Genomic DNA, 25,222 nt, shown 5'->3' with positions numbered 1-25,222 from the left:
ACTTCTCCACGAGTCCTGCAACGTCTCTAAATGCTGCACAATGGCGGAGACAGCGAGACTGGATTAAAGACTCCAGGCATTGCAGTAGTTCGTCTCATACCAGACAGGATCTTTGACAGCAATAAAACGAAAACTTGACATGGTGTTTTCTTGGCCAGGAGGCCCGGACGCCCGGTGTCTGCTGCTCTCGCTTCTGCTCCTGGCTGCCAGGGAGACCGGGAGCGACCAAGTGCACTACTCGGTCCCCGAGGAGGCCAAACACGGCACCTTCGTGGGCCGCATCGCCCAGGACCTGGGGCTGGAGCTGGCGGAGCTGGTGCCGCGCCTGTTCCGGGTGGCGTCCAAAGGCCGCGGGGACCTTCTGGAGGTAAACCTGCAGAATGGCATTTTGTTTGTGAATTCTCGGATGGACCGCGAGGAGCTGTGCGGGCAGAGCGCGGAGTGCAGCATCCACCTGGAGGTGGTGGTGGAGCGGCCGCTGCAGGTTTTCCACGTGGAGGTGGAGGTTAAGGACGTTAATGACAATCCTCCTGTGTTCCCGGTAAAGGAGCAAAAGCTATTTGTTTCAGAATCAAGATTGCCCGATTCTCGGTTTCCACTAGAGGGTGCTTTGGATGTAGATATTGGAGCAAACTCCGTTTTAACCTATAAGCTTAGCTATAGTGATTACTTCATGCTAGAGGTGAATTCAAAGAGTGAAGAGAATAAGCAAGTTGAGCTCATCTTAAGGAAATCTCTGGACCGAGAGGAAACTCCCGAACATAACTTACTGCTCATAGCCACGGACGGAGGCAAACCGGAGCTCACTGGCTCCCTCCAGGTTCTGGTCACTGTGCTGGACGTGAACGACAACGCCCCCAACTTCCAACAATCTGAATATGAGGCAAGAATATTCGAGAACTCACACAGCGGAACAGTAGTCATCAGACTGAATGCTTCCGATCCTGACGAAGGATCTAATCAGGAGATTTTTTATTCTTTTAATAGCCTTGTTCCACCTATGATTATTGACCAGTTTAGCATAGATTCGAATACTGGAGAAATAACAATTCGAAAGAATCTGGATTTTGAAAGAGTGAATTCCTATAAATTCCGCATTGACGCCACTGACAGAGGCCACCCACCGATGGTGGGTCACTGTACAGTTTTGGTAAAGGTCTTAGACATTAATGATAATGTCCCTCAGATTTCCTTGACTTCGCTATCCCTTCCAGTGAGGGAGGACGCTCCACTCGGTACTGTGATCGCCCTAATCAGCGTGTCTGACCGTGACTCTGGCGCCAATGGGCAGGTGAGCTGCTCCCTGAAGCCTCAGGGGCCCTTCAAGCTGGTGTCCACCTTCAAGAACTACTATTCACTGGTGCTGGACAGCGCCCTGGACCGCGAGAGCGTGGCGGACTACGCTGTAGTAGTGACCGCGAGGGACGGGGGCTCGCCCTCGCTGTCCGCCACCGCCAGCGTGTCCGTGGAGGTGGCAGACGTGAACGACAACGCGCCCACGTTCGCGCAGCCCGAGTACACGGTGTTCGTGAAGGAGAACAACCCGCCCGGCTGCCACATCTTCACGGTGTCCGCGCGCGACTTGGACGCGCAGGAGAACGCGCTGGTGTCCTACTCGCTGGTGGAGCGGCGGGTGGGCGAGCGCGCGCTGTCGAGCTACGTGTCTGTGCACGCGGAGAGCGGCAAGGTGTTCGCGCTGCAGCCTCTGGACCACGAGGAGCTGGAGCTGCTGCAGTTCCAGGTGAGCGCGCGCGACGCGGGCGTGCCTCCTCTGGGCAGCAACGTGACGCTGCAGGTGTTCGTGCTGGACGAGAACGACAACGCGCCCGCGCTGCTGCCTCCTGGGGCGGGTGGTGGGGGTGGTGCTGTGAGCCAGCTGGTGTCGCGGTCTGTGGGCGCGGGCCATGTGGTGGCGAAGGTGCGCGCGGTGGACGCAGACTCTGGCTACAACGCGTGGCTGTCTTATGAGCTGCAGCCGGCGGCAGGTGGTGCGCGCAGCCCATTCCGGGTGGGACTGTACACGGGCGAGATCAGCACGACGCGCACCCTGGACGAGGCGGACGAACCGCGGCAGCGCCTATTGGTGCTGGTGAAGGACCACGGGGAGCCAGCGCTGTCGGCCACGGCCACAGTGCTGCTGTCTCTGGTGGACAATGGCCAGGTGCCGAAGACCTTGTCGCGGTCATCTTCTGGCGCTGGGGTCGTGGAGACGTCACTAGTGGATGTGAACGTGTACCTGATTATCGCCATCTGCGCGGTGTCCAGCCTGTTGGTGCTCACGCTGCTGCTCTACACCGCGCTGCGGTGCTCGGCGCCGCCCACCGAGGGCGCGTGCGCGCCGGGGAAGCCGTTGGTGGTGTGCTCCAGCGCGGTGGGGAGCTGGTCGTACTCGCAGCAGAGGCGGCAGAGGGTGTGCTCTGGGGAGGGCCCGCCCAAGACCGACCTCATGGCCTTCAGCCCCAGCCTACCTCCGGGTCCTCCAGGATCTGTAGTTGCACCGGGAGATCCAGAAGCTTCTTTTGACTCCTCTGGGAAGGTTGGTTGCTCTTTATGTTATTTATTAATGTATTTCTTTATTTAGTCTAGAAAATATTACTTATGCAGTACATTTAAATAATTTTTTATCCACTTAATTTTAGACATCTGGTCCAATTTAAAAAAATTTATTACCAGAAACTGAATACCTTAAAATTGTAGCTGATTTTGTATTTGTTTCCACTTCCAACTGAGAATCACTATAAACCATACACTGAACATTATTTGTGAGTACTGAATCCCTTTTATTTGAAACCTCTTGTGGGAGTCATATTGAATTACTAAAGTGCTGGTGTCAGTGTACCTGAAAATCTATTTGGTGAAAATCAATTTAGCTGTAACACATGAAGTAAACTTCAACATCACTCTTATTCTTTCATTTCTAAGGTATGGATAATATTTTAGTCTAATAGCATTGTTTTTGAGTAATCTCATAGCATAAATATGTAGCAACTGTTACCTTGTCAATTATGTAGTTTTCTACCTTTCCCTGGATGCAGAACTTCTGGGGGCACGGTGGGTCAGCACACTCGTGTCTGTAACTCCAGCAAGAACCTCCAGCATACACCTGAAAATATTTAACTTTGGGAATGCAATTTGAACAATGTTACAAGTATAATTCTTATTAAAACTATGAAATGTTGCTATATGTCTGCCAATGTAGATCATAAAAATTTTGATTCAGATTCTTTTCTACATTTCAAAACTCTTTGAAATTTATGTTTTATCTGATATCAGAGAAAATACTTCCTGACTGATATATTCTTCAAGAATACTTTCTCCTTTTTATCAAACTTTTCTGGTAATGATGTAGAACATCTACCTACATTCTACACTTTGAATTCTCTTGAAAGTTATACCCTGGAACTTAAAAAATTACCCCTACAAGATTATATGAGTGTTTACTTTTTCTTTAATATCCCAAAAGATAGAAATCTGGTTAGTAGGTGATGGAGCTTTAATGTTACTACATGGCAAACTTATTCTTCCTAAGTCGTGGTTTGTGGCTTTCAAGTTGGTGGTTCTTCACACTCTTATTATTAGTTCAAGCATTTCTTTTCCAATTTATATTTAAAACTTCCTTTGTATTTGAGTTTTTGTCATGTGATTAATATTTCTGTTCAGGTATTTTATTTTTATCATGTTAGGTATTTTACAAGGTGTTCCTTAATTAAAAACCCAGTAGAAAAAGATCAGAGTGGCCTTTAGAATAGAGCCACAATAGTGTAACCATGAAAATGCAAGCAAAACTACATAAAACATTTTAATAATTTTTATTTCATTCTACAAAACACATGTTTGATATGTGCTACAAAACAATCTTTTTATTTCATGTTTTAAAACTTGAATAGTTTCTGAATATCTGTAGTAAAAACTGTCTATTTCTGTCCACACAACACACCTGAAATCTAGACTTACACCTTCAAATATCTCTGTCCTTGAACTTTTTTCCAGGTTTCATATTCTACTTGAACTTGGGCTGAGGTACTTGAATATATCATATGGCTTAAGGAGTGCTACAAATGTCACCCTTCCAAAATCCACCTTTATTCTCTTAGAGCTAGTACTATTTATTAAGTAGTTACTATTTCTTCCATAATTATACATCTTATTCTTTATTATTGATGGCTGTATTGATATAATTGGTAATTTAGTCCTTTGTATTAAAACCCTTATTCTCTCCCAGAATATGGGCTGCCTTCATATGCAAATTTTCAGAGGATAAGTGAATATCATAGTAAGAAATTTATTTTTTTGGTCACCAGGAAGTATGAGTATATTGGAATCCAGGAAGGTTAGAATTCAAAACAGATGAGAAGTTGAAAATACAGAAGTGAGGATGTAGAAGACACTTTAGTGTTGTGCCTAATAGCTGTCCCTCAGTGCTTCCACAGGTAGCGTTCCCCCATTCAAGCCAGGATCATGAAACCAGTCATGAAACTCCTCTGTGTCAGTGTGTAAAGTGCAGTTTCTAGATAGGGCTAAGTTACGAGCCAATCTTAGACACTTTTGTGAGCAAACAGGGCACTATAAATATGTGTGCAATACTATAGCATCAGTAAAGCACATCCCAGGCAAACTACAGTATATGGTCAGCCTGTTACTAGACCCGATAAAGCTAACTGTTATTAACGACTCTGGTTTTCAGACTCCACCTCAGAATTTCTGAAATAAGCATTACAGGCACCTTGGGTGATTCTTATCCAACTGAAGTTTTATTTTAAAAAATATTTTATTTATTTCTTTTTAGAGAGGAGAAGGAAGGGAGAAAGAGAGGGAGAGAAACACCAAGGTGTGGTTGCCTCTCATGCGCTTCCTACCCAGCACCTTGCCCGAAACCCAGGCATGTGCCCTGACTGGGATTCAAACCTGTGACACTTGACTTCGCAGCCTGATGCTCAATCCACTGAGCCACAGAAGCCAGGGCTTCAATAGAAGTTTTAGATCCAATAGCCCTATGAGATGCTGGACAAAGCAAATTCCTATCATATGATGAAATGTAATTTAGCCACACCCTACTTATTATTCATCGCTGGAGATTTATTTCTAGACATGTATGTTATTACCTAGCATAAAATGTACACTAAAATGGCTGAAGTTTAGTTTATGTCATTACCTTGTGTTGAGATAATTAATCAATGATAAGCTTATTTTGAGCTCAAAATAAACATTGGTATTGTGGTTGGATGGATAACTCATTACATTTTAACTTATGCTTTATAAGAAAAGTAACTTTTTAAAAAGAAAGGTAACTCTTAAAGTCAGCATTTTAATGTACTTTGACACCAGAGTCATCCTAAATAAGAAGTATAAAAACAGAATTTGGTAGCACATATAAGTTAATAAATCCAATAACCCTCATTTCCATCAGTTTTCTTATTTATAAATGTTGATCTATTTCAGCTATAAATAAAAACTAAAAGAGTTCAAAATTATTGATTTCTTAAAAGCATCTCTTATAAATCATAACATCTTTAAAGAAATAAACTTTTGGACCTGATTAATGGTCCTATTAAGTTTTCCTTAAAGAGAAAGTTTAAGTTTTTTCAGTTGCATAAATATATTAATGGAGAATTTAAGTTACTGCATATTTGATTCCAAAAAATATTTTTACAGCAGCTGAAAAACTTTGTTGACACTGATAAAACTATTAGATAATTCAAAAACTGTATATTTGGGAGTATTTGAAAAGCTTAAGTATAAGAAAGATGAAAGTAGTGGTCTATGAAAGTGGAAATAATGCACTTTTGAATTATTTTATTTATAAACATAAATTAAAGTTCTTTTTGCCCATGTAAGATGTATGTAACAAAGTGAAGCTTCTCTCTGTCTAACTGATTTCTCACAAGAGCCACTTATGTTTTCTTAAAGATGGGAGACGCTACTCAGTCTGAGCAGTAGCAGCAGTGAAGGCATTGTAGAGTTACAATATTCCATGGGTAATAATATTCCCCAAGGAATCAGTTTTGGTCTTCAGCATTATGAAAGTAACTGTGGCTGCACTGAGGCCTGAGAATAATTGCCACTTGTGAAGCATTCACTCTCCTGAAGGTACTATACTTGGCACTTAATTCATACAACCCCCATATTATTATACTAATGTTATAAAAGTGGGTACTGAGACTGATAGAGGTTACATTATTTTCCCCAGATCACACAAGTAGTAAGTTGGAAACTGGGAATCAGGTTGGAGAAATTTCTGCTGTTGAAGCTAGTGTTCTCTTTTAGAACCTGCAAGTACCTCACAGAGAACTGACGCTTAGGACTAGTGGCTAAATTAGGTTTATTTAATATCAAAATAATGACAAAGAGAAAGGAGTTAAGTGTCAGAAATGAAAGATACCTAAATGTGTCATCCAACAAAATATGAGTATGCTCATTATTATCCAGATATTAAGGGCATTTTCAAATTTAGCTAATGAAATGATAACCATGGTTAGGGAAAGAACTACTCTGAGATTCTGCATTTACTAGGGATTTGCAGTCATGATGGGCGGAGTAATTGTTATTACTCACAGAAGAGACATGGTGTGAGGCTTTGACAGTCCATACAGATGGAAACGTGTAAAGCGAAGTGGACGATGCAGACAACTGGGCCCCCAGCGAGAGCACCACCCAGGCCTTTCTGGGCTTCATGCATGTACCTATGTGGCGCCCACTGTCCTGGGCAGCTTCAAGGAGGGCTTCTCTGTCCAGCCTAAGCTGAGGTCCCCGAGGTGCCTCAACAGCAGCCCCCAGACCCCCATCAGCACCCTGAAGTTCTCATCCCTTGAGGAGTTCCAGCCCAACCTTGGCCCACCAGAGAGTATGGAGCCCTCTCTACCTCTTCTCCTGCTGCAGCAGCCAGGTCCCAGGCTGGGGACCTGGGAGCACTGTCCCCTGCCCCATCTGATCCCCACAGGGACCAAGAAGTCCAAGAGGGGCCGTGGGTGCCCTGGGCACTGGGAGGACGGGTAGGAATGAAGACAGCTGTTGAGGCTTCTCTCTGCAGGCGGTGAAGGCAGCAGGACCCTGGGGACTTTCGGGGTACTGGAGTGAGTGTGCGAGAGCCTGTTTCTGTGTTGGGAATGGCTGTGACCCTGAGTCATAAGCATGAAGGGCTGGCTGCGGTAATGGCTGCCCGTGAAGGAGACTCCCACGGCTGAACTGTACGCTTGCAGAATTAAAGTATCAAATCAGGAGGTAAAAGAAAAAAAAAAAAAGATTTGAATGAAAGAGAAGTTAACTAATGGAATTGTACTTACACGTTAAGCCACCGGATGTCGCTGTCCTCCACAAAATGGGTTTCTAGAACAAAGGCAGAAACCTGCCTTTCTCCAGGACTAGGAAGGAGCTTCATTCTGAGATCTCAGCCATTTCAATAAAACCGAACGTAAGCAATCCACCAGGAGAATCCAGGGCGTGTGACTCTTCTGGACCGCTGACTCAAAGATTAGTGAAAGAGGGGAAAGGTATGTATGATGTTCGCCTGCAGACTCAGAGGCCTGAGAACCCGGTGCCTGCTGCTTTCGCTTCTGCTCCTCGCGTCCTGGAAGCCGGGGAGCGGCCAGGTCCACTACTCGGTCCCCGAAGAGGCCAAACACGGCACCTTCGTGGGCCGCATCGCCCAGGACCTGGGGCTGGAGCTGACGGAGCTGGTGCCGCGCCTGTTCCGGGTGGCGTCCAAAGGCCGCGGGGACCTTCTGGAGGTAAACCTGCAGAATGGCATCTTGTTTGTGAATTCTCGGATGGACCGCGAGGAGCTGTGCGGGCGGAGCGCGGAGTGCAGCATCCACCTGGAGGTGGTGGTGGAGCGGCCGCTGCAGGTTTTCCACGTGGAGGTGGAGGTGAAGGACGTTAACGACAATCCACCCGTGTTCTCCGTCTCAGAACAAAAGTTCTCAATACCCGAATCCCGACTGCTGGACTCCAGATTTCCTCTAGAAGGCGCATCTGACGCGGATGTTGGAGAAAACGCAGTGCTTACGTACAGACTCAGCCCAAATGAGTTTTTCATTCTTGATATTATAAACAAAAAAGACAAAGGACAGTTCCCAGTACTTGTTCTACGAAAACTGCTGGATCGTGAAGAAAATCCTCAACTTCTGTTGTCATTAACGGCAACTGATGGAGGCAAACCGGAACGTACTGGATCTGTTTCTCTGCTGATTGTGGTCTTGGATGCCAATGATAATGCCCCTATGTTTGACCGATCCATTTATGAAGTTAAGATGTATGAAAACGCACCGAACCAAACGTTAGTAATATGGCTAAATGCTTCTGATGCGGATGAAGGAATAAACAAGGAACTGACATATTCCTTCAGCTCTTTGGTTACACCCAGCATAAGAAGGAAATTTCTGATGAATGAAAGGACAGGAGAAATAAGAGTAAATGATGCTATTGATTTTGAGGATAGTAACACTTACGAAATTCACGTAGATGTTACAGATAAAGGAAACCCACCTATGGTTGGTCACTGCACTGTCCTAGTGGAAATCCTGGATGAAAATGACAATTCACCTGAGGTGGTTGTCACTTCGCTCTCTCTTCCCGTGCGAGAGGATGCTCAGGTGGACACTGTCATCGCCTTGATCAGCGTGTCTGACCGTGACTCTGGCGTCAATGGGCTGGTGACCTGCTCCCTAACACCGCATGTTCCCTTCAAGCTGGTGTCCACCTTCAAGAATTACTATTCACTGGTGCTGGACAGCGCCCTGGACCGCGAGAGTGTGCCGAACTACCAGCTGGTGGTGACAGCACTGGACCAAGGCTCGCCCTCGCTGTCCGCCACCGCCAGCGTGTCCGTGGAGGTGGCAGACGTGAACGACAACGCGCCCACGTTCGCGCAGCCCGAGTACACGGTGTTCGTGAAGGAGAACAACCCGCCCGGCTGCCACATCTTCACGGCGTCCGCGCGGGACTTGGACGCGCAGGGAAACGCGCTGGTGTCCTACTCGCTGGTGGAGCGGCGGGTGGGCGAGCGCGCGCTGTCGAGCTACGTGTCTGTGCACGCGGAGAGCGGCAAGGTGTTCGCGCTGCAGCCTCTGGACCACGAGGAGCTGGAGCTGCTGCAGTTCCAGGTGAGCGCGCGCGACGCGGGCGTGCCTCCTCTGGGCAGCAACGTGACGCTGCAGGTGTTCGTGCTGGACGAGAACGACAACGCGCCCGCGCTGCTGCCGCCTGGGGCGGGCGGCGGGGGCGGGGCTGTGAGCCAGTTGGTGTCGCGGTCTGTGGGTGCGGGCCATGTGGTGGCGAAGGTGCGCGCGGTGGACGCGGACTCTGGCTACAACGCGTGGCTGTCTTATGAGCTTCAGCCCGCGGCGGATGGTGCTCGCAGCCCGTTCCGCGTGGGACTGTACACGGGCGAGATTAGCACGACGCGCAACCTAGATGAGGCGGACACTCCGCGCCAGCGTCTTCTGGTGCTGGTGAAGGACCACGGGGAACCTGCGCTTGCGGCCACGGCCACAGTGCTGCTGTCCCTTGTGGAGAGCAGCCAGGCGCCAAAGATCTCGTCGCGAGTGTCTTCCAGCCCCGCGAGCTCGGAGACAAGCCTGGTGGACGTGAACGTGTACCTGATTATCGCCATCTGCGCGGTGTCCAGCCTGTTGGTGCTCACGCTGCTGCTGTACACAGCGCTGCGGTGCTCGGCACCGCCCACCGAGGGCGCGTGCGCGCCGGGGAAGCCGGTGCTGGTGTGCTCCAGCGCAGTGGGGAGCTGGTCGTACTCGCAGCAGAGGCGGCAGAGGGTGTGCTCCGGTGAGGGCCCGCCCCCGCCCAAGACGGACCTCATGGCCTTCAGCCCCAGCCTTCCTCCCTGCCCAGTGCCAGTGGCGGAGGTGGAAGAACAGTCTGTTGGAGGGGATCACTCTAAAAAGGTGGGTATTACTTTTTACTGCTAATTTTCATATTTTGTTTTGTGAATATTTTATTTCACTACTTTCCCCGCTCACACACATATCTTGGGATATTTTCATCCTTTCTATATATAGCATAGATCTATAATACCTTAAATGTATCTAGTAATACCTATTGTAACAGTTTAAGTTCACTTTATATTTGTCTATTGTACTCTATGCATCGACTTTTGCTTGATACTTCTATTTTTAAAAATATACTATTTATCTTGAATTTATGTATATTTTAATACAAGTATTTAATGCTGGTTATAGGTTGTTTCATATACCATTATCTTTTTAATGTTATAAATATTTGTAGGATTAGTATTTTAATAAGTTTACTCACTTTTCAAATCTATATTTTAAAATGACCGTGTTACAGTAAGAAAAAAACTGATCTGATCAATTCCCTTCCTGATAAAAATGTACTTTTTGCTCCCTTAGTAAAGAATGTGTGGTGCACCCTGGCTGGTGTAGCTCAGTGGATTGAGCATTGGCCTGTGAACCAAAGGGTCACGGGTTCAATTCCCAGTCAGGGCACATGCCTGGGATGCTGGCCAAGTTCTCAGTAGAGGATGTAGGAGAGGCAACCACACATTGAATTTTCTCTTCCTCCTTCCCCTCTCTCTAAAAATAAATAAATAAAATGTTTAAAAAATAGAAAAGAATATATGTAGTGTAACATAACTTATAATGCATAATAGAAATTTAATATTCAATAATTATATTTTATTCTTAATAGTACAGTATGCAGACTGGAAGTTCATTCATAAAAATGTTCTAATCTGTGCAATTAAGTTGTGTTTCGAGCTTTAAACATTTTTTCATTTTATTTCAATATGGTGCTACTTGTGTTAGTGTGTGTTATCACTTATTGTAGCAGCAGCAGAAGTTTCATAGTTATTTATATAAATTTATCCAGTGTCTCTTTTTCTTCTACTCATTTATTAGGGAGAGGCATTGCTTGTGATAGTCAAGTATTAGCTCTTCCACTTTGAGGAAGGGGTCATGATTGTGTTTACTAATGGAGAGCATGTGAAAGTCACTTTTAATTTTAGGAAATTGAAAGTGATTACTTTCATCCAAATTAATGCTGGGAGTTTGAAGAAAAAATAGGATTACCCTTTTAGAATGTTTTCTACTTCTCTGGTGTCATATAGTGCAGATTATTCTGACAGCTCCTCTAGTCATCTGAAACAGGGTTGGGTTGGGTGATGTAGATTCGGAAATGCAAGGCGATTCCCTTTTGCGGTGGCCAACACTACCCTTTTAACTAGGCCCAATGTTTGTAATTCCATTTAAATGTTTTCATTAATTTCAGCAGTACTAAATAGCAATGCAAGTCCTTTATTATCTTGACTCTGGTTTTTAGCAATTACTTTTTTCTTTCTGGATGCAGACTGAGTTTTTACTCTATGTGCTTCATAAATAACTTCCACTAAAACTTGACATCTCAGCTCAAGTTTAGGAACACTAAAATGAAAATTGTGTTGAGAATTTAAGTGTGGTGTTGCCTTCAATGTTAATACTTTCCAGGGCCAGCCTCCAGCTCTTAGAGATTATAGGTGATTATAGGTAAGTTATGCAGAGTATTTCAACTTGGGGTATAGAATTCCTTCCCCTTATATCTGCCCTCTCTTTCAGACCTTTATAATGTCAGCATGCTCCTCTGCAGAAAAGCCTTGTCTTAAGATAACTCTTGATGTGAGCTATAAATAAAACTCAGAATTATGTGTTTACTGATTTAGTCCTATTTGTTTACTTTGCCTTCTTTTGGACATGTTTCCTCAAAAAATACAAGTACCCCCTGAATGTTAATATAACAAATTAGGATTTTATCCAGCAGTACAATAACCCTAAAGTCTATGGAAAAGAAAGTGTAGAAAGGAGAGGAAATGATGAAATAGTTCAGAATGAGAAGTTGAGAGATAGTAAAGACAAATTTTTCTGATGTTAGTTTGACAGCGTCTTTCTCTAGCTCTGTTAATAGAGATAAACATTCTTTAAAAGTTTGTGAGTAGTCTCTTGCATTCAATGCAGAATGATTAAAATTTCAGAACAAAAATAAATTTTCTCAGATCAAGGATTTCTTTTAATATAACTAACGCCAAAAGAAATTAGCCCATTTCTTTTAAAACTATAGCATCCCACAGAAAGTAAAACTATAGTATCTTATTTTATAATCATATTTAACTTTCTCTTTATTAGATGGTATTAAAATGAGGCTAATCACAGAGTACTCTTAAACTCTGGTGATATCATAGTTTTGATAGTCTATTTCAATATGAGTAACCAGCCCTTAGCTTTATTGACATATTGTAGTTATTTAGCAATATGGACACCTTGAAATTTGGGGGCTTTAAAAGTATCTTTAATATATACTTAATTAATGAAGCAGCTCTTAAACCAAAAATGGAATGGTTCTTCAGCATGGAGTCATTCCCAAGAAACTAAATTATTTCAATCAGCAAAAGAGGTTTATTTCTTAGTCATGCCTTTTTTTAAATTTAGTCACTTTCATGTGCTAAAATTTTTCTTGCTCTTCTTTAGGCCAATATGTTGGTCTTGAATGGGTGGCTTCCACAATTAAAAAAAATTAGAAGTAATTTGAATGATAAATCTTTGGCATAGATTCACAGAAGTAGCAGCTTAAAAAAGCCCTTAAAATGAAGAGTGTACTTTTACATAGAACCTTAGCTTCCCTTGGGTATCCACTAATAATTTTTTAATAGAAAAATTTGGGATTTACCCAGTGGCTGCTGTCTTAGTGGACAGATTTCAGATATTAAATAGTTCTTCAACAGCCTTGAGAATGATTAAAACATTTTTATTTTTTAAAAGATTTTATTTATTTATTTTTAGAAAGAGGGGAAGGGTGGGCCAAAGAGGGGGAGAGAAACCTCAATGTGTAGTTCCCTCTCATGTGTCTCCCACCAGGGACCTGGCCCACAACCCAGGCATGTGCCCTGGATGGGAATCCAACCAGTGATGCTTTGGTTCACAGGCCAGCGCTCAGTCTACTGAGCCACACCAGCCAGAGCTAAATAATTTTTCTTTTTTAAAAAGGCAACACTGATAAACTTTATTGCAATTGAACAATCATGAAAATCTCAATGTGTTTTTGTATTTGAGATGAAAACAGTAAAATAAAATTGAGTGTTTTATAATGGCCTGTATACCATAGTTGCTCTAAGCCAATTCTGGAATAAAATGGGTGTAAACAGACAAATACAGCAAATATATAAATATTTAGTAGTGTGGGCTTTTTAAATGATTAGAAGTAGCAATGGAGGTAATGCAAATTAAAGTTGTCCTTCAGGATAGAAACAACAACATTCACCCAAGAGAAAAGACAAGATTTGGAAAAAAAAAAACACTTTAAAATGAGACAAAGGTAAGTGTACTTTGTATTTCCAGAAACCAGTACTTGGTAAATTCATTAACATCAAAGCAATTAAATCCTTGGATGAACTTATGAGTAGCTTACACATCAGCAGTGATTTAAAATATCGTTATTTTAAAGAGAACTGGCATCTTGAGTTTTCCTCTGCACGACTGGACTAAATGTTTAGAATAATTTAACATCTTATAAGGACTAAGCAATAGAAATTAGAATATTAGCAATGGGGTAAACTTAGTAAGAAATACCAAAAATGATCAATTTCTAAAAGTCTAAAAAAACAGTATCACTGGCAACCTACAATGTAGTTTTCATCTTCATAGACATGGTAATATAGTTATGCAGAAGTACATCCTCTTAGATGTTTATATGCAAGGTAAAACTCTTCTTGGAATTCTTATTTATAAGAGAAGTCCATCTTTGAAGAGCTAGTGGTCACGCACAAGGAATAGATAAAGAATTAAAGGCCCACAAAGAAAAAACATGGACCGATATGAAGAAATCACAGAAGCAGCAATACAAGTGACAGAAACACTCCCCTAAACGCAAACGTACTTCCACTTTGAGCCACAGGATGTCGTTGTTCTCCAAGGAGAGGATTGTTTTAACAAAGAAAATTTACGGTTATTCCCAGGACCAGAAAGATTCTCCACGGTTCCGGAGCTTTAAAGACTATAAATACCACTCATATTGTTAGATCACCTGGGATCTCGGGAACCAAGACTCAAAGGAAAGTTCTCAAAAGGACTACATCGTTCTACTCCTGAAATGTTAGTTTACTAACCAGAATCAAGGCGTAATGTTAGCCTCAGGATCAGGTGACCAGGGAGCCCGGTGTCTGCTGCTGTCGCTTCTGCTCCTGGCATCGTGGGAGACCGGGAGCGGCCAGGTCCACTACTCCGTCCCCGAGGAGGCCAAACACGGCACCTTCGTGGGCCGCATCGCTCAGGACCTGGGGCTGGAGCTGGCGGAGCTGGTGCCGCGCCTGTTCCGGGTGGCGTCCAAAGTCCGCGGGGACCTTCTGGAGGTAAACCTGCAGAATGGCATCTTGTTTGTGAATTCTCGGATCGACCGGGAGGAGCTGTGCGGGCAGAGCGCGGAGTGCAGCATCCACCTGGAGGTGGTGGTGGAGCAGCCGCTGCAGGTTTTCCACGTGGTGGTGGAGGTGAAGGACATTAACGACAACCCGCCTGTGTTCCCAGCGACACAAAAAAATCTGTTTATTTCCGAAAGTAGGGCTCTTGACTCTCACTTTTCACTAGAGGGCGCCTCTGATGCAGATACCGGAGTCAACGCTCTGCTGACTTACAGACTGAGTGCCAGCGAATATTTCTCTCTGGAAGTACCGGCCAACGAGGACCAGGTAAAACCACTTCAACTGGTACTAAAGAAACATTTAGACAGGGAAGTAGCTTCGGAGGTTCTCTTGGTGCTTAAAGCAACAGATGGGGGCAACCCTGAGCTGACAGGTACTGTAGAGGTACAGATCACAGTGCTGGATGTGAATGACAACGCCCCAGTGTTTGACAAAGCAGTCTATCGTGTAAAACTACTGGAAAATGCAAGGAACGGTACCCTGGTTATTAGGCTTAACGCCTCGGATTTGGACGAGGGTTCAAACAGCCATATTCTTTATTCCTTTGCAACTGATGTCTCCCCGGATACAAAAGCATCTTTTTGCATAGATTCAGCCAGTGGAGAAATAAAAGTAAATGGAAAAATAGATTTTGAAGAAACTAAATTATGGAAGCTTCAAATAGAAGCAGTTGATAAAGGAAGTCCCCCAATGTTTGGTCACTGCACAGTCTTGATAGAAGTCTTGGACATCAATGACAATACTCCGGAGTTGCTAGTGACGTCACTATCACTTCCTGTCCCTGAGAATGCTCCGCTGGGGACTGTCATCGCCCTAATCAGTGTAACCGATCGTGACGCCAGTGACAACGGGCAAGTTACTTGCTCACTGTCACCCCACGTCCCCTTCAAGCTGGTGTCCACTTTCAAGAACTACTATTCACTGGTGCTGGACAGCTCCCTGGACCGCGAGAGCGTGGCGGACTACGCTGTAGTAGTGACCGCGAGGGACGGGGGCTCGCCCTCGCTGTCCGCCACCGCCAGCGTGTCCGTGGAGGTGGCAGACGTGAACGACAACGCGCCCACGTTCGCGCAGCCCGAGTACACGGTGTTCGTGAAGGAGAACAACCCGCCCGGCTGCCACATCTTCACGGTGTCCGCGCGCGACTTGGACGCGCAGGAGAACGCGCTGGTGTCCTACTCGCTGGTGGAGCGGCGGGTGGGCGAGCGCGCGCTGTCGAGCTACGTGTCTGTGCACGCGGAGAGCGGCAAGGTGTTCGCGCTGCAGCCTCTGGACCACGAGGAGCTGGAGCTGCTGCAGTTCCAGGTGAGCGCGCGCGACGCGGGCGTGCCTCCTCTGGGCAGCAACGTGACGCTGCAGGTGTTCGTGCTGGACGAGAACGACAACGCGCCCGCGCTGCTGCCTCCTGGGGCGGGCGGCGGGGGCAGTGCTGTGAGCCAGCTGGTGTCGAGGTCTGTGGGCGCGGGCCATGTGGTGGCGAAGGTGCGCGCGGTGGACGCGGACTCTGGCTACAACGCGTGGTTGTCTTATGAGCTGCAGGCGGCAGCAGGTGGTGCGCGCAGCCCATTCCGCGTGGGGCTGTACACGGGCGAAATCAGCACCACACGCATCTTGGACGAAGCAGATGCGCCGCGGCAGCGCCTGTTGGTGCTGGTGAAGGACCACGGAGAGCCAGCGCTGTCAGCCACGGCCACCGTGCTGCTTTCGCTGGTGGACAGTGGCCAGGCTTCGAAGATCTCATCGCGGATGTCGACGGAGACTACTGACCCAAAGCTGGCGCTGGTCGACGTGAACGTGTACCTGATCGTTGCCATCTGTGCGGTGTCCAGCCTGTTGGTGCTCACGCTGCTGCTGTACACAGCCTTGAGGTGCTCAGCCCCGCCCTCTGAGGGTTGGTGCGCGCCGGGGAAGCCGTTGGTGGTGTGCTCCAGCGCGGTGGGGAGCTGGTCGTACTCGCAGCAGAGGCGGCAGAGGGTGTGCTCTGGGGAGGGCCCGCCCAAGACGGACCTCATGGCCTTCAGCCCTAGTGTTCCCCCTGGTTCAAGTTCTGGAGATACAGGAGGACAACAGGAGATTTGCGGGAACGTAAGTACAGGAATTTTGGGATGTGTTTCATGCCTTGATTAATGTCAATCACATAGTATGTTGACACCAACATATGCTGTAAAGGTTATTGCTTCATTTATTTCTTTTGGCCTGTCTTTTCCAATGGCTTATTTTAAAGCACACTGGACGTCCAACCATTTTTTTTTATTACTTTTCACAACTGTCTTTATGGACACACCAGGAATGTTTGTTGGTAGAAATAATAATAGTAGTGATAGCAGTGATGAAATAGTCGGCTAAAGCTTCCTGTAAATGTGTGAGTTTAAGTGAGGAAGGAGGGCAGGATCGCTGATGAGAAATGGAGGGTGTGGGCAAGGCTTAATTATTTACTTCTCGATTCTGCCGCAAGGTCGTTCTTCCTACTGGTTCTCTCATTCCAAGGGGGGATCTTCACTCACTATGTTTACGCATTCAAAGTTATAAAATAATGTATACTTTATAACTTCATTCATTTAAGTTCAAACATTTAAATTCTTACCTTCCTATAATGCATAAGTTTACTTGGTACTAACCGGCATGGGCTGGTGAGGTGGCCTCCTTTCAGGAGCCATTTTGTCTCTTTATAATCAAAGGCATGCTTCTTTGAGACAGTGGGTGGAGTTCTTCCCGACTTTAGGGATGATTTTACTTCTTTTTGTCTTTATCCCTGAACGCAGTTTCAAGCCCATAGTCTTCAGTTGCTTTAGATATATATTTTTCTTTATTTCCTAACATAAGCTCAGTTTTGCTAATTGCCTGTTGAACCCATTGCTGTTTCTCCTCCAGATTAATTTATCAAGCTCCTCTATTGTATTTGGAAGATTTTTTTTCTGAGAATTAATTTTACTTACATTTCTTCCATTTATGGTACCTGCCATGTGGCTGTGTGGAAATAGTTTAGGGTAGGAAAATTTATACTTCCTTGTTCTTTGAGTTTAAGAGCATCTTCCCATGTTTGGGGAAGTGGGATACTGCTTCCTGTGTTTGCCAAGCCACTTGGTCTTCACAATGGCATTGCTTTAAATAGCTTAAACATAGCAATTATGGAACTTCCATTTGACACTTCCGCTTGCCACTAGTACTTGACAATAGTGTTGTTAATTGCATTACAGCATTTAACATTGAATACTTTAGGTGCATTTGATGCAAACACCCCATTTTGATCATAAAGCTATAGTTGTGTGGAATTTCTTTAAAAAGATCACAGAGACCTTTTATTTAGAGCTGTAAGGGTGTGAATCAAATAATGTGGAAGGTTTTTTTTGTTCTTTTTTGGCTGTAGTACACAAATTAGAGATCCTTTCATTAGATTATGTGGAGAAATAAATTATATATGATAATTTACCTGTGGGAGGAGAACTATGTTATAGTAGATAGGGTGAACTTCAAAGAAATGCTGAGAAGGCATTTGTGGTCATTTTCTGCCTAAAAAGTAGGATGATTTCCATGAAGAGGATCATCAGGGAATCTTCGGAAGGGGAACATCCATGCCCTGTTATTGCACTGGAATTGTCTTTATCCTGATCTGTAGAACAGAGCCGCAGTAAATGCCAGCCACTAACTACAGCAAACCATCACACTTTGAACTATTTCTACTTGTTAGACATGGTGTGAATGTGAAAGGCTTAAAATACATAATTTCATTTAATTCTTATAACAACGTGTAAATTATACGTGACTGTCCACATTTTAAAGATGATATAAGAGCTGACAAGACACCTGTCTTGTCCACTGCCATCCGGCTAGTACATGATAGAGATGACATTCAAATGTATACCTTTGAGATTCCAGACCCATTCTTTTATGTCATCAGAGTTTTCTGTGGTAAGTCTCGTCTCTGGCCAGGCATAGTTCTGACTAGGAAAATCAAGCACAGTTGTATACAAATGAACCCTCCTCTCTGTTTTGCTTAGAAAACAAGCCCATCATGATTATCTTCATGATTAGTTTTGTACAATGCCATGGGAATTAAGACTTTATGTTGTTAAGTGATTTTTCTTCAGAACAGTTGATGATTATCATTATCATTTTTGTTAATGTCATACTGAGATAAGTATTTACATTATTCAATCAGCAAAGAATTAAGAGTTGGCCCTGGCTGGCATAGCTCAGTGGATTGAGCGTGGGCTGTGAACCAAAGCATCGCAGGTTCGATTCCCAGTCAGGGCACATGCCTGGGTTGAGGGCCAGGTCCCCAGTGGGGGCCACATAAGAAGTAACCACACATTGATGTTTCTCTCTCTCTCTCCCTCCCTTTCCCTCTCTAAAAAAATAAATTAAATCTTTAAAAAAAGAATTGAGAGTTGTCTTATAAGGACTATGGATCAGTCATTTGGAAGTGATATGAATAATAATCATTTCCTATATGAGAGAAATCAGAAGACTGTGGTCTGCAATGTTCTTGCAGAACACCAAACCCAAAGGACACATACGAAGATGACCTTGTTCTTTTAACAGCTGATGAGGATGATATTTTGGACAAATTTAAGTGGTAATATGATTATTTCTGGAGCCCAGAACATCAACAAAGGATTCAGAAATGTTTCCAAAATTGCGTATTCTTTGAATGTGTTTAGGTCTTCCAGGATCCAGTCTTCTTCAGTCTTACTGTTGTCTGAGAGGTTTGTACCAAGTAAACAAATGGCCTGTAATCAAACAACTGTATCTAATGGAACAAGCCATGAGAGTGCAGAGTACAGCCTATGGTTTTGTTAGTACAATGTTGCATAGCACTTCTAATCTACTGATTTTGAAGAACCTCCTGGGTTTCCAAGAATGACTCCATGATTTATTTCTTTGTTTTATGTTTTCAATAAGTAGTTGTGCCAGACCCATTATGACATATTAGTGGATGATGAGGACTAGTAGAACATTGAACCATGCACTCTAATATATAACTAGCAGGCACACAGTTGGAATTTAAGACTAACCAGATTGGTTTAGTAAGGTCAGGCACAAAGTTCCTCAGTCTTTTCAATTGATACTACAAAATTGATTTATCAATTATCATATATTGATGTGGCTTCTTGGCATTAGCCTATTGCCAGATCACTGACCCATCCCCAAAGATGAGTTCAAAGACAGCATAACATTGAATACTTTAGATACATTTGATGCAAACACTTCTTTTTTTGTCACAAAGCTATATTCATGTGAATTTTCTTAGAATCTCTTCTAAGGGGACTAGTTGAGGTGGTGATAGTGGAAATATCAGAGCCAAAATACAAAATATGAGTCATTGGCTTATAAATATAAAACTGTTATGCCTCAGTGTAGGTCCAGTGTCACTTCATATAATCACAAAAGACTACATTACAGGAAGGTAATTCTTTTTTAGAAAAGATTATTTATTTATTTATTTTTAGAGAGAGGGGAAAGGAGAGAGAAAGAGAGGGAGAGAAACATCAATGTGTGAGAGACATCGATCAGTTGCCTCTCACACTCCTGCAACTGGGGACACAGCCTGCAACCCAGTCATGTGGCCCACCCTGGAATGGAACTGATAACTTTCTGGCTTTCAGGACAACACTCCAACCCACTACACCACACCAGTCTGGGCTGGAAAGTAATTCTTAAGTTAACATCTGGCTTTAATTCAGACATGTAACATCATCATTGCCTTTGGGTAAACTTTCTTATGTCCATCTCTCTATCTACCTTTGAAGACTCCACATTGCATTAGGGACTCTCAATCCCTAATTTCCATAATGAAGTGGTTGAAGGTCTGTTGCTTCCTTTTTCTCCAAAACAGACCTGACAGGCAGACTTTAAACATCATGTGAAATCTACTGTTATCTAGTATAATGTTATATTTTGACTAGCGGCACATATAACTGATTGTTTTACAGATATATAACACAATTCAATGTCATAAAAGGTGATGAGTCTGCTTTATTAGATTAAAGAAAGAATTTACATTTACTATAAGAGTTCTAGCAGAATGATAATATCAAGGCAAGAGTAAATTTGAAAAAAGTGGAATAAGACCTGAAATTGGAAATAGGATACATGGTAGGGCAAAAGTAGGTTTACAGTGATAAGTACATGAAACACAGAGTTCATTCTTGTATTATTTATTAATTATTGTATTATTTTGTCATACAAACAACTGTAAACATGTTTTGCCCCACCCTGTATTTATACACATGTGTGTATATTCAAGGGAAGGAAAATTAGTAATGTATAAATAAATATGCTAGTAATTTTTCATGTCATTGCAATATGTTTAGATTGGAGGTAAAACATCAAAACTATAGAATAAAATACTCAAACTGGAGCGATATATTCTGAATCACTTTCTACTCTTCTGCTTCCATTGCATCCTCTTCTCCCACCCTTAAATCTCAAGGCTATATGAAAATATAAAGGATGTGTAATCAGATTACAACTTCAGACAATGAAAATGCACATCAACAATTTCCATTTTCTACTTGTTATTTTTATGAAATTGAATTTCCACAGACACTACAGTCATTTTCCATTTAGTTAGATTGTTTGGTTACTTATTCTTTTGGTGCATTAGTAGGCACATAAAGGAGATATAATTAGAAATTCTTTCCTGTGGTTTAGATAAACCCAAAATTCTTTCAACAAGAAACAGGTCAGCTATTTTTACCAACATATTTTCAGTAGATATACAAAAAACAATGTAGGTGATTGGAAATACCAATATGCTATAGACATTTTCATGGTGACTTCTATTTCATTGAATGAGAATGAGATCCATTCTATAGTTGGAAGATGACCTCTGTCCTCTCATCAACACCATTATGTAAATTGTCATTTTGATACCTCATATTATACAGTTTGTAATGCAATTTACATGAGAATAGAAAATTTACATGAGATGTAAATTTAATCTACATCAATAAATGTTTCCCTTGTGAATTCTATGTTTAAGCTACCACATTTGAAAATATAATTTTGTTTTTCTTATTGTTTTTCAATGGATAGGAAGGTGTTTACAAAAAGATAACAATTAAAGGTAAATAATAAAGATTCAGAGCTAAGGAAAATGTGAGTAGAAGGCAAGTGCACATAGATGGGAACACAATATGCAGGACTTAAAGGCTAAATAGTTATTACAAAAACTTTAATTTTGCCTTTGAGTTTCCTAGCAGACAAAGTAACAAGGGAGACTAGAAGTAAAACAATTCAAATTTTTATATGAGGAAGAATATCTTTAAGAAGTGTTTAACCATAGTTTTTCATTATGTTCTCTTAGAATTGATCTCTCTGTATATATGTAGATAAGTAAAAATAATTTTATAACTCCAAATCAAACATAGGAACAAAAATTTAAATTGATGTTAGTCTAGACTAAAATGCCATTTCCCACATAATGACTTAAAATCTGAATATTACATGAGTAAATTCTTTGAAAATAATATTTTTGGGTTTAAATAGCATGAAACAGGAAATTAATTAATTTTTTCCCTCTTTAAGTAAAATTCTGTGGTATTGGATGTAGTTAGTGTACAGTACTCACAATTTCAGGCACAAGGTGTCGCTCTTTACTTGGTGGAAATAGTTCATTCAAGGAGTGGTCTGACCATCCACGAACGCCTCATTCAAAAACGACTCCATCATGCCGGTCGCTACTGTTAACGGATCCTTTAAAGCGTCTCAAAAATTCAGCGAGATTTTAAAACTGAAACTGGAGTCTCTGGTGCTGTAAGTGTAAAGAATCTTATTTTGCAAGTCAATGTCGTATGCGATGTTGGAGTTTCAAAAAAGGGCATTCGGCACTCAGCAATTGCTGCTGTCGCTTCTGCTCCTCACCCGCTGGGAGACCGGGAGCGGCCAGGTCCACTACTCCGTCCCCGAGGAGGCCAAACACGGCACCTTCGTGGGCCGCATCGCCCAGGACCTGGGGCTGGAGCTGGCGGAGCTGATACCGCGCCTGTTCCGGGTGGCGTCCAAAGGCCGCGGGGACCTTCTGGAGGTAAACCTGCAGAATGGCATCTTGTTTGTGAATTCTCGGATGGACCGCGAGGAGCTGTGCGGGCGGAGCGCGGAGTGCAGCATCCACCTGGAGGTGGTGGTGGAGCGGCCGCTGCAGGTTTTCCACGTGGAGGTGGAGGTGAAGGACATTAATGACAACCCGCCGGTGTTCTCGCTGAAAGAACAGAAGCTGCTGATTTCTGAGTCTAAGCAAACTGACTCGCGGTTTCCTCTAGAGGGCGCTTCCGATGCGGATGTAGGAGAGAATGCCCTATTGACTTATAGCCTAAGTCAAAATGAGTTTTTTTCTTTAGAATTACCAACAAATAGTAAGCAGACTAATAGACTGTCACTTGCACTAAAGAAGTCTCTAGATAGGGAGAAAACTCCCGAAATTAGTTTGCTACTGACGGCTGCAGACGGGGGGAAACCGGCGCTAACTGGCACGGTTCAGCTTTATGTCCACGTCTTGGATATAAACGACAATGATCCGGAGTTTGAACAATCAGAATACAAGGTGAAATTAATTGAAAACGCAGCTAGTGAAACGTTTGTGGTAAAGCTGAACGCTACAGATCGAGATGAAGGAATCAATGGGGAGGTAACATACTCCATGCTGTCGGTTAAGCCCGGTGGAAAATCCTTATTTACAATCGATGAAAATAATGGAGAGGTGAGGGTCAATGGAACTTTAGATTATGAAAAAACCAAACTCTATGAAATTGCAGTGCAAGCTACAGATAAGGGAAATCCTCCGATGGCAGGTCACTGTACAGTCTGGGTAGAAATCTTAGATGCCAATGACAACGCCCCTGAAGTCACCGTGACTTCCCTGTCTCTCCCAGTCCCAGAGGACGCTCAGCCTAGCACCGTCATTGCGTTGATCAGTGTAGCTGACCGCGACTCCGGTGCCAATGGACAAGTGATATGTTATTTAACTCCCAAAGTTCCCTTCAAAATCACGTCCACATTCAAGAACTATTATTCACTGGTGCTGGACAGCGCCCTGGACCGCGAGAGCGTGGCGAATTATGAGCTGGTGGTGACAGCGCGGGACCTGGGCTCACCTTCGCTGTCGGCCACCGCCACTTTGTCCGTGGAGGTGGCAGACGTGAACGACAACGCGCCCACGTTCGCGCAGCCCGAGTACACGGTGTTCGTGAAGGAAAACAACCCGCCCGGCTGCCACATCTTCACGGTGTCCGCGCGCGACTTGGACGCGCAGGAGAACGCGCTGGTGTCCTACTCGCTGGTGGAGCGGCGGGTGGGCGAGCGTGCGCTGTCGAGCTACGTGTCTGTGCACGCGGAGAGCGGCAAGGTGTTCGCGCTGCAGCCTCTGGACCACGAGGAGCTGGAGCTGCTGCAGTTCCAGGTGAGCGCGCGCGACGCGGGCGTGCCGCCTCTGGGCAGCAACGTGACGCTGCAGGTGTTCGTGCTGGACGAGAACGACAACGCGCCCGCACTGCTGCCGCCTGGGGCGGGCGGCGGGGGCGGCTCTGTGAGCCAGCTGGTGTCGCGGTCGGTGGGTGCGGGCCATGTGGTGGCGAAGGTGCGCGCGGTGGACGCGGACTCTGGCTACAACGCGTGGCTGTCTTATGAGCTGCAGCCGGCGGCTGGTGGTGCGCGCAGCCCATTCCGGGTGGGACTGTACACGGGCGAGATCAGCACGACCCGCACCCTGGACGAGGTGGAGGAGCCGCGTCAGCGCTTATTGGTGCTGGTGAAGGACCACGGGGAGCCCGCGCTTGCGGCCACGGCCACCGTGCTGCTGTCTCTGGTGGAAAGTGGCCAGGTGCCGAAGATCTCATCGCGGATGTCGACAGAGGCCGCGGACACAAAACTGGCGCTGGTGGACGTGAACGTGTACCTGATCATTGCCATCTGCGCGGTGTCCAGCCTGTTGGTGCTCACGCTGCTGCTGTACACCGCGCTGCGGTGCTCCGCCCCGCCCACGGAGAGTGCGTGCGTGCCGGGGAAGCCGGTGCTGGTGTGCTCCAGCGCAGTGGGGAGCTGGTCGTACTCGCAGCAGAGGCGGCAGAGGGTGTGCTCTGGGGAGGGCCCGCCCAAGACCGACCTCATGGCCTTCAGCCCCAGTCTTCCTCCGGGCCTGGATAGAGAAGATGGAGGCGAAAGGCAGGAGGCAGGATCAAATTATCATGGGCCGGTGAGTTCTATAGATTCCCTCTGTGTTGAAGTCTAAGTTAAAATTTAAAACAACCCAGTTCCTATTATAGAAAAAATTAATAACTACTGTGTGTATGTTGAGTATTCTTTCAAAGAACAATGTTTGTTAGTGAAGTGCCATATGATACAATTTCGATCATATGAAGAATCTGAACTTTTAGCAAATAAATGTCTTCTTTCTTCTAATATCTTGTTAGAACATGTTAGAAAATGCAAGATTGACTTTCCCGTTATCACTTTATTAGAAATATTTCTATTTATCACCACCTACTCAGGTCACTTTATCTCTAATCCTTGGCATTGTAGGTTATCACTATTCTCATTTTCCTTGTCTTTTAACAGACTTTTGCCTCGATATTTTCATATTATTAGATCACTTGGCTTTTCTCACTTCAGGCTTGTATTAAAGATACAACACTCTATTAGAATGGAGAGGATTTACATCTCCTTTTCTGTGGTGTTAGACATTCATCATACATTTATTGTCTATCAGATAACCTCTAGTTTTGTTCTACTGATAAGATAAAACTTGCTTTAATATTATTTGCAGTAAAAAGGCAGTCTTGCATTCTAGTGTGCTGCTTTCATGGAAATAAT

At 44.3% G+C, this 25,222-nt stretch overlaps 2 protein-coding genes across 4 annotated transcripts in view; both read left to right on the top strand.

Annotated features, from left to right (window-relative positions):
* Window positions 1-25,222, top strand: part of LOC123812381 (protocadherin alpha-C2) — a 137,646-nt gene that overhangs the window by 5,368 nt on the left and 107,056 nt on the right. Inside the window, exon 1 of one of the 3 annotated variants that reach the window (XM_045829050.1) lies at window positions 7,494-9,896. The exons of 1 other annotated variant lie outside the window; for it this stretch is intronic. In XM_045829050.1, coding sequence (XP_045685006.1) covers window positions 7,494-9,896 — 2,403 coding nt within the window. Of the gene's footprint in view, window positions 1-7,493; window positions 9,897-22,214; window positions 24,606-25,222 lie in introns of those variants that run through there. One more of the 3 variants, XM_045829056.1, reaches the window with a different exon arrangement.
* On the top strand, window positions 41-6,993 carry LOC123807616 (protocadherin alpha-8-like). The gene is given in 4 exon segments (XM_045821595.1): window positions 41-52; window positions 159-213; window positions 216-2,536; window positions 6,607-6,993. Coding segments are annotated over 4 exon segments (2,775 nt in total).

The sequence above is a fragment of the Phyllostomus hastatus genome, unplaced genomic scaffold, assembly GCF_019186645.2.
Source record: "Phyllostomus hastatus isolate PE091 unplaced genomic scaffold, TTU_PhHast_1.1 phas_contig_150, whole genome shotgun sequence".
In the NCBI taxonomy this organism is placed as follows: domain Eukaryota; kingdom Metazoa; phylum Chordata; class Mammalia; order Chiroptera; family Phyllostomidae; genus Phyllostomus; species Phyllostomus hastatus.
Note: the sequence above shows the minus strand (reverse complement) of the source record. Positions and strands in the feature narration are given on the sequence as shown.